A 10,157-nucleotide genomic window follows, 5' to 3' on the forward strand; every position below is an offset into this window, starting at 1 on the left:
GACCTAAATATCCCGCGCATTCATTAATTTGGTATTAAATTGATCCTAAGCAAGAGCCAAATAAGACGATAATATAAAGTCAAATACATTTGTTTAATCAGTCAAGCATCAGAGTTACAATACACAGATCTATGGGATCTCAAAGCACGCGGAGACTAAGTTTCCCTAGCAACAGACAAAAAGCCAGAGCCGGTCCACATATCTCTAGACTGTCAGACCTCGTGAGCCCCGATCTATCCTTCCCCTCATTTCTTAAGCGTTCTGTAGACTCGCCGTTCCCGACCTGTCGAGCGCCAGTGTGACGTCATGGGAGCGCCGTAACTATTTATACCCGCGCTGGTGGTCGTGACGCTAGCTGCAGTCTTCTCCTGAACAGAGGTGGCGCTAATTAGCAAAGGCTACAGATGTTGCTCTTTCTACGGACTAGAAGAAGAAGAAAAAGGTAAACAACGGCAGAACTGGCAGCAGCATTGACGTCAATGCTTGGTTTTGATTGGATGAGCTACTTGGTGGGATCAAGCCTTTCATTCACCATAAAAGAGCTCATTTTAACCCAGAAAGTTTACCAGAGAGACTTGCAGTCACTCTGAGAGTCCTGGCATCAGGTTACCCTCAAACTCGTCCATGCTTCCTGTTCCTGCTTTGTCGTGCGCCGCTGAAAAAAATAGAGTGGTGTACGAACTCTGGTCGCGTACTTAAAATCCTGGCGCGTCAGCGAGATCTACGTCATTTTGACGTCACATTGGTGCACAACAGGTCGGGAACAGCAACTGTGTATCAGACAGATAAGCAGAAAAACAGGAAAGACAGTTTGGAAGTTGCACCAGACAGAGGCCTCAACCCGAGCATGTGTAGTGCGAAGATAGCGTCTCTGCCGAGAGGCAGGAAGACACCGCCCTGTGAGGAGAGAATGAAAACACAGGGACAGCTCAGATCGAAGCTCATTCGGACAGAGACTGTGGTGGACTGAGCTTCGACTTGATGTCTGTCGCTAGGGAAACTTAGACTCTGTTTGTGAACCCACAGCTGTGTTATAAAAGTACTCCGGGTGACCTCTGATGCACAGAAAGTTAAAGCTTAAGTCATAAAAATAGTTTAGGCTTTTATGGCATAGAGGAGCATTGTTTGAAGGTTGCAAGAAGAGAAGAGGAAGTTGCACCACACAGAGGCCCCGACCTTGGTCTGTGTGTCTGTGAAAGGTACCAGTTTCTGTCTAGAAACAAGAAGATAGGATATATATAGGGTAGACTGTGAGGATAGGATAAAAGCTTGAGGGAGAGAATATATATATATATATATATATATATATATATATATATATGTATATGTATATATATATATATGTATATGTATATATATATATATATATATATATATATATATCTATATCTATATATCTATCTACTGTAGTTATATCTTTGTTTGTGTTGTCAGATGGTGAAGGTCGGCATCATGGAGCAGAACCTCCACTACTCCACCTCTGGTACATTATTCATCTTCTTATCTTTCTCTTTATTCAACTTTAATAACTCTATTTTAGTATGTTCTTCCCCTAATCTTTGTGGGAAAGAACAAAGAAAACTTTAAAGGCTCTGACACACCAACTCGACGGCCAACCTTCGGCAGAAAAGGCAGTCTGACTGATCAGTCGGCTCCCCGAGGTCCAAAAAGTGCCTCAGAACACATCGAAGAGACGCCGACTTGAGTGTACGTTCTGCGCGTGCGCGAGACGTAATACGTCTCCATAACAGCAGGCGGCGCTAAACTGTATTGTCGCCCAAAAAATTAAAACCAGAAATGACGAACGCGTCACATGTGTCTGGCGATCTCGTATTTTACGAAAATAGTTCACGAAAGCGTGTGTCCGGGCCTTTCTGTTTTCTCCTCCACAGTTTTCGTTGTTTCTGTCACATTTGTTTCAGGCTTCTTGTTTTCATCGCTCTGTCTTTATTCAACTTTAATAAATCTATTTTAATATTTTCTTCTTTAACTTTAACTTTAACTCGTCTGTTTCGCTCCGCAGTCGACTTGGATGACATCACACTGGGATCTCCTCCCGCCCAATTGGGAGCCCCGTTCACCACTCCCCCCCCCTCACCCTCCACCAGGTACTTCCTGTTTACAAGACGGACAGCTTTTCCTTTCAAAATAAAGGCTTCAGCTCGCCGATATATTACCTTAACCGACCGATCAGAGATTGATTTTAAGAGTCGGGGGTAATCATTTGATTTATAAACATCTTTGTGTCTTTGAGTTTTGGATTTTTTTTCCCTCTCCTCCTTTCCTTTTCCTCCTTTCCCTCTCCTCCTTTCCTTCTACTCTTTTCCTTCTCCTTCCCTTTGTCTCCTTTCCTTTTCCTCCTTTCCTTCTTCTCCTTTCCTTCTTCTCCTTTCCCTCTCCTCCTTTCCTTCTCCTCCTTTCCTTCTCCTTCCCTTTGTCTCTTTTCCTTCTCCTTCCCTTTGTCTCTTTTCCTTCTCCTTCCCTTTGTCTCCTTTCCTTCTCCTCCTTTCCTTTTCCTCCTTTCCTTCTCCTCCTTTCCTTTGTCTCCTTTCCCTCTCCTCCTTTCCTTCTCCTTTCCTTTTCCTCCTTTCCCTCTCCTCCTTTCCTTCTCTTTTCCTTCTCCTTCCCTTTGTCTCCTTTCCTTTCCCTCCTTTCCCTCTCCTCCTTTCCTTTTCCTCCTTTCCTTCTCCTCCTTTCCTTTGTCTCCTTTCCTTCTCCTCCTTTCCTACTCCTCCTTTCCTTTTCCTCCTTTCCCTCTCCTCCTTTCCTTCTCCTCCTTTCCTTCTCCTCTTTTTCCTCTCCTCCTTTCCCTCTCCTCCTTTCCTTCTCCTCCTTTCCTTTTCCTCCTTTCCCTCTCCTCCTTTCCTTCTCCTCCTTTCCTTTTCCCTCCTTTCCCTCTCCTCCTTTCCTTCTCCTCCTTTCCTTTTCTCTCCTTTCCCTCTCCTCCTTTCCTTCTCCTCCTTTCCTTTTCCTCTTTTTCCTCTCCTCCTTTCCTTCTCCTCCTTTCCCTCTCCTACTTTCCTTTTCCTCCTTTCCCTCTCCTCCTTTCCTTCTCCTCCTTTCCTTTTCCTCCTTTCCCTCTCCTCCTTACCTTCTCCTCCTTGCCTTTTCCTCTTTTTCCTCTCCTCCTTTCCCTCTCCTCCTTTCCTTCTCCTCCTTTCCCTCTCCTTTCCTTTTCCTCTTTTCCCTCTCCGCCTTTCCTTCTCCTCCTTTCCTTTGTCTCCTTTCCTTCTCCTCCCTTCCTTCTCCTTCCCTTTGTCTCCTTTCCTTTTCCTCCTTTCCCTCTCCTCCTTTCCTTCTCCTCCTTTCCTTTTCTCTCCTTTCCCTCTCCTCCTTTCCTTCTCCTCCTTTCCCTCTCCTCGTTTCCTTCTCCTTTCCTTTTCCTCCTTTCCCTCTCCTCCTTTTCTTCTCCTCCCTTCCTTCTCCTTCCCTTTGTCACACTGAACCCTGAACACTATCATTCAGGCAAATATTTTCAAAATAAAGGCTTTTATTCTCTAATAAGACATTATTCGTCCGTCTCATTTCCTCCCCCCCAGCGGAGCGGGGGAGGTGGCAGGTCTGCAGGTGGACTACTGGACCCAGGGAGGAGGAGGAGGAGGAGGAGGAGGAGAGAGGAAGATGAAGTGCAGTCTGAAGAGCCGCTGCCTTCAGGTGTCGAGGATCAGCGGAGGAGAGCAGCTGAGCATCACCGTGGTAACCAAAGAGAAGAACAAGAAAGGTGAGGAGAAGAAGCGACAGAAATGTAGGAAAAAGCAAAAAAGAAACGTACGAGAAAATTGTGACCATTTTTTTGTTGTTGTTTCTTTTAACAGTCTCAGAATCAGCTTTATCTGCCAGGTATGAGGACACATACGAGGAATTTTGCTTTGGGTTATACATTGCTCACAATGTGCTTACTCATACAAAACAAACAATAAAACAAATATATATATATACATATATATATATATATCCCGCTTGTCACGCTTGCTATAGTCACTTTTCTCTTTCCTCCCGCGTGTCACAGAACCGTACGCCCATCCTCGACCTTTTCCTTAACATAACTGCGTCAAAAGAGACGGCAATAGTCCCGACCAAGCACGTTTACTTATAGCGCTAAAGGAGACTTTTAGCGTCAATAAGAACGACAAAGGCTGTTACACAGGAACGTGGTTCAGATATATATATCTTTGATGATGGTGATGATGATGATGATGATGATGAAGGTGTTTGTGTCAGTCATGTTCCTCAGTAAGAAGATGAAGGAGAAAGAGGCGGAGTCGAGGAGTCAGCTGATCGAAGGAATCAGCAGACTGATCTGCACCTCCAAACACCAAAACACACTGAGAGGTACACACACACACACACACACACACACACACACACACACACGCACACACACACACACACACACACACACACACACACACACACACGCACACACACACACACACACACACACATAGAGACACACACACACACGGACGCACGCACACACACACACACACACACACGGACGCACACACACACACACACACACCCACACACACACACCCCCACACACCCCCACACCATTTAAAGTGTGTTCCCCGTGTGTCTCTCTCAGTCTCTATAGACGGAGTCGAGTGGAACGACGTCAAGTTCTTCCAGCTCGCCGCTCAGTGGCCGACTCACGTCAAACACTTCCCTGTGGGGATCTTCGGGTACAGCAAACCCTGACCCCCAGAGTCATGTGACCTCCAAGTCACATGACTTCCCTCTAACCTTTAACAACTTAACACAGACACACAGAGACACTGACTCAGACGTACAGATATAGAAACATATTTATGCTCTACCATCCTTCAGGTAGCTCAACATCAGAACATGTCCCAGAAACCACTGAGAGGGAATCTTGTGTTCTGGATGTTATTTTTAATAAAGTTGTGGGCATAGGTTCCGATACACGTGTGCCAGACTGCCAGTAGGCTCCATTCATTTAAAACGAAACATAGCAGTTGGTGCTAAGTGGAGTGTCTGTCATAGTGTGATTGGTTAGGCCGGTTACACACTGGCTGCGTCGCGTGAGCGTGTCAGCTGCGTGGCGTGTCAGTTTTTATTTTCGGCTCCCATGTTAACAGGTTAGAGCGCGTCTCAGGTGCGGCTCGAGCCTCGCCAAAAACGCGTGCCTGCAAGAAATAGAACCGACGCCTATTGCATTAGATGATCAGAGTGAGACTAAAATAGACAGATTTGTTATTAAAAAAGCAAAACCTAATGATGCAAGTGCATTGACGTCCACCACCAGTGCAGAGAGTTCTTAATTTCCCACGAAGCTGATCGCGGTCACGTGTCAGTTCAACTTCTCATCTCCAATCCTATCTGTACTTGTGAGAAGTGGCGCTGTCCTGAGTTGAAAGCCTACTTTACGGCTTTATTATCAAGTTAATAGGCGTGTGTGTTCGTGTTGGCCGCTGTCCACTTCCTAAGGTTCTGAAATGCAAACATGTTTTGACTACTTTTTTTTTTTAAAAGGGTGTGCACCCGTGAGCACCCACGGAGGAAAACGTAAATCGGCGCCTGTGGGTGTTTTTGTCCCATTGCTCTGCTCACAGATCTGATCCCCGACTCTCTGGAGCGCTGGGCGCCGCTGGTTCCTGGAGAAGGAACATGTGGGATATTAATACAGACGTTCCTGTAATGTTAGGTAGCAACGTCTGCTGTATCACTGTTTTATGTATTATTATCAGCTGCAGCGTGCAGTCTGTGTGCTGGAAGAAGTATTCAGATCCTTTACTGCAGTAAAAGTACTAATACCAAACTGTATAAATACTCTGTTACAAGTTAAAGTCCTGCAGAGAAAATGTTACTTCAGTAAAAGTGTGTAAGTATCATCAGGAGAATGTAGTTAAAGTATTAAAACCTTGTAGAAAGTGTAAAGGATCCAAACAGTTGTGTGTTTAATGGTCTACACACACACACACACACACACACACACACACACACACACACACACACACACACACACAGAGACAGACAGTTGTGTGTTTAATGGTCTGATCATCTCAGCTGGACTTGTAGTCGTTATATTGTCGGCTAGTTTACTTTAGAATAAAACATCAGATTTTATAAACTACATGTGTTCTGTGTGCAGAAATCTTAATGTGTAAAGTAACTAGTAACTAAAGTAACTAGTAACTAAAGCTGGAACAGATGAATGTAGTGGAGTAACTAAAGTAACTAGTAACTAAAGCTGGAACAGATGAATGTAGTGGAGTAACTAGTAACTAAAGTAACTAGTAACTAAAGTAACTAGTAACTAAAGCTGGAACAGATGAATGTAGTGGAGTAACTAAAGTAACTAGTAACTAAAGTAACTAGTAACTAAAGCTGTAACAGATGAATGTAGTGGAGTAACTAGTAACTAAAGTAACTAGTAACTAAAGCTGGAACAGATGAATGTAGCGGAGTAACTAAAGTAACTAGTAACTAAAGCTGTAACAGATGAATGTAGTGGAGTAACTAGTAACTAAAGTAACTAGTAACTAAAGTAACTAGTAACTAAAGCTGTAACAGATGAATGTAGCGGAGTAACTAAAGTAACTAGTAACTAAAGCTGGAACAGATGAATGTAGTGGAGTAACTAAAGTAACTAGTAACTAAAGCTGGAACAGATGAATGTAGCGGAGTAACTAAAGTAACTAGTAACTAAAGCTGTAACAGATGAATGTAGCGGAGTAACTAAAGTAACTAGTAACTAAAGCTGTAACAGATGAATGTAGTGGAGCTAGTAACTAAAGTAACTAGTAACTAAAGCTGGAACAGATGAATGTAGTGGAGTAACTAAAGTAACTAGTAACTAAAGTAACTAGTAACTAAAGCTGGAACAGATGAATGTAGTGGAGTAACTAAAGTAACTAGTAACTAAAGCTGGAACAGATGAATGTAGCGGAGTAACTAAAGTAACTAGTAACTAAAGCTGGAACAGATGAATGTAGTGGAGTAACTAAAGTAACTAGTAACTAAAGTAACTAGTAACTAAAGCTGTAACAGATGAATGTAGCGGAGTAACTAAAGTAACTAGTAACTAAAGTAACTAGTAACTAAAGCTGGAACAGATGAATGTAGTGGAGTAACTAAAGTAACTAGTAACTAAAGCTGGAACAGATGAATGTAGTGGAGTAACTAAAGTAACTAGTAACTAAAGCTGGAACACATGAATGTAGCGGAGTAGAAGTAGAAAGTGGCATGAAAAGAAAAGACTCAAGTAAAGTACAAGTACCTCAACATTTGGACTTAGGTAGTACTGGAGTAAATGTACTTAGTTACATTCCACTGCTGCTCACTCAGACATGCACAGATATATATTTTCTTAAACTCTCTGTTTCGAAGAGTTTAAAGACGTTTAATGGCTTCAACACCAAACTCTGGATCCTCTGATGCTTCTTTGCTTGTTTTATTTTTTAATAAATGAACAATACATTTCAAACTCAGTGCAGATATTCATTGAGGTGCAACACAACTGCTCCAGTCACCCGTAACATCAAAAGTCCTGCAGGTTTTTTATCAACTCATTCTCACTCCCAGTGCGCCAAACACAGACCCACGCTTAGTCAGTTAGTTAAAAAGTCTCCTTCAGCGTCTCATGCAGATGCGGGGGGGCTTTTTTTCTTGAAATATTACAACTTTTATTCTTTAAGAAAATAGTTCATTGATACGTGTTTCTGTAAACATTTTAAGCAAGAAATAGGCCATGCAGTTGCTGAATCTGTCAGTATGAAAGATTTTTGTCAGATTTTGAGAGGCGTTCGTCACGCTCATCCTGCTCATCATTTCTGGGTTAGCACTCCACCAATCAGATTGGTCATTGAGTCCGACTGCCCTCTGGCCGATTCAACAAGTCAAAATTGGCCCACGACGGCACGGAACACACCAAACAGACTCGAGTCACCGACCTCGCCAGACTGTCCGATGGCCGATAATCAGGTTGGTGTGTCAGCGCCTTTAGTGAAACGCGGGACAAGACAGGACAGTTAGGGTTAGGAAAAGATCGTGGGTGGGGTTAGAAAATAAACATGTTAAGGCGAGGAGGAGGAGCGGTGCGTCCCATACACATGCTACAGGATGCCTTTTGCGTCGGTATCTGATGCCGAGCGGCGGTTTATGATGCGTTGCAGTGGTGTAGTCTACGTTCTACGTAGGTATACGCTGTACACCCACTAGGAAAGGTCAAGGATTTACCCAATTTCAATTTATTATGTTCATAAATTCGCCATCTGTGTTTAGGTCCTTTTCTGTGCAAATTTGAAATGAACTCATGTGAATTACTAAAGGAGATGTGTTAAAGTGCTCATATTATGTTCATTTTCAGGTTCATAATTGTATTTAGAGGTTGTACCAGAATAGGTTTACATGGTTTAATTTTCAGAAAACACCATCTGCAGCTCCTCTTTTCACCCTGTGTATTGAGCTCTCTGTTTTAGCTACAGAGTGAGACCTCTCACTTCTGTTCCATCTTTGTTGGGAATCGCACATGCTCAGTACCTAGGTAAGGACTACAAGCCAGTCAGAAGCAGAGTATGAGGGCGTGCCCTGACAGTACCTAGGTAAGGACTACTAGCCAGTCAGAAGCAGAGTATGAGGGCGTGCCCTGACAGTACCTAGGTAAGGACTACAAGCCAGTCAGAAGCAGAGTATGAGGGCGTGCCCTGACAGTACCTAGGTAAGGACTACTAGCCAGTCAGAAGCAGAGTATGAGGGCGTGCCCTGACAGTACCTAGGTAAGGACTACTAGCCAGTCAGAAGCAGAGTATGAGGGCGTGCCCTGACAGTACCTAGGTAAGGACTACTAGCCAGTCAGAAGCAGAGCATGAGGGCGTGCCCTGACAGTAACTAGGTAAGGACTACTAACCAGTCAGAAGCAGAGTATGAGGGCCCTGACATTACCTAGGTAAGGACTACTAGCCAGTCAGAAGCAGAGTATGAGGGCGTGCCCTGACAGTACCTAGGTAAGGACTACTAGCCAGTCTGAAGCAGAGTATGAGGGCGTGCCCTGACAGTAGCTAGGTAAAGACTACTAACCAGTCAGAAGCAGAGTATGAGGGCGTGCCCTGACAGTACCTAGGTAAGGACTACTAGCCAGTCAGAAGCAGAGTATGAGGGCGTGCCCTGACAGTACCTAGGTAAGGACTACTAGCCAGTCAGAAGCAGAGTATGAGGGCGTGCCCTGACAGTACCTAGGTAAGGACTACTAGCCAGTCAGAAGCAGAGTATGAGGGCGTGCCCTGACAGTACCCTAGGTAAGGACTACTAGCCAGTCAGAAGCAGAGTATGAGGGGGTGCCCTGACAGTACCTAGGTAAGGACTACTAGCCAGTCAGAAGCAGAGTATGAGGGCGTGCCCTGACAGTACCTAGGTAAGGACTACTAGCCAGTCAGAAGCAGAGTATGAGGGCGTGCCCTGACAGTACCTAGGTAAGGACTACTAGCCAGTCAGAAGCAGAGTATGAGGGCCCTGACAGTACCTAGGTAAGGACTACTAGCCAGTCAGAAGCAGAGTATGAGGGCGTGCCCTGACAGTACCTAGGTAAGGACTACTAGCCAGTCAGAAGCAGAGTATGAGGGCGTGCCCTGACAGTACCTAGGTAAGGACTACTAGCCAGTCAGAAGCAGAGTATGAGGGCGTGTCCTGACAGTAGCTAGGTAAGGACTACTAGCCAGTCAGAAGCAGAGTATGAGGGCGTGCCATGCTAGCAGCTAGGCGAGCATTATAACGTTTGTCTCTGAAGTAAAGGCTGGACTACAATAGAGCTGTTTGGAGCAGTTTGTGAACAGTGTTTTCTGTTGGAAATGGTAAATCCCTTTGGGGTGGACCTTTTCACTTTGTAAACCTATAACATGCACAACCATTTACATTTATATAACACAATTATACAATAAAAATTACACAATTAAAGGGGAAAGTCAAAAAGCATATTATGAGCATTTTAAAATGAAAGCGAATTGAAACTACACTCTCTGTGTTTCAGTAAGCCCGCCCCTGAAGCTATACTGCCTCCTCAAGTCGCACTGCAGCAGACGCTAACGTTACAGAAACTACAGGAAATGAGCCAGATGAGGCTGATGCTGTACGTGGTAAACGTTATAAAAAAAAACGTACGGGGGTTGCCCGCTCTGGGAGGGAAAAATTCCAGTAAA

General features: G+C 44.2%; 1 protein-coding gene across 1 annotated transcript in view; it reads left to right on the forward strand.

Moving 5' to 3' along the window:
- LOC144531871 (phosphofurin acidic cluster sorting protein 1-like) overlaps window positions 1-4,784 on the forward strand; it is a 26,464-nt gene extending 21,680 nt beyond the window's left edge. Inside the window, exons 19-23 of the mRNA XM_078272225.1 lie at window positions 1,435-1,483; window positions 2,024-2,108; window positions 3,540-3,721; window positions 4,222-4,332; window positions 4,589-4,784. Coding sequence (XP_078128351.1) covers window positions 1,435-1,483; window positions 2,024-2,108; window positions 3,540-3,721; window positions 4,222-4,332; window positions 4,589-4,701 — 540 coding nt within the window. The 3' untranslated portion in view covers window positions 4,702-4,784. The remainder of the gene's footprint in view (window positions 1-1,434; window positions 1,484-2,023; window positions 2,109-3,539; window positions 3,722-4,221; window positions 4,333-4,588) is intronic.
- Window positions 4,785-10,157: the final 5,373 nt, after the last annotated feature.

This window comes from Sander vitreus, chromosome 2, assembly GCF_031162955.1.
Source record: "Sander vitreus isolate 19-12246 chromosome 2, sanVit1, whole genome shotgun sequence".
Taxonomy (NCBI): Eukaryota; Metazoa; Chordata; class Actinopteri; order Perciformes; family Percidae; genus Sander; species Sander vitreus.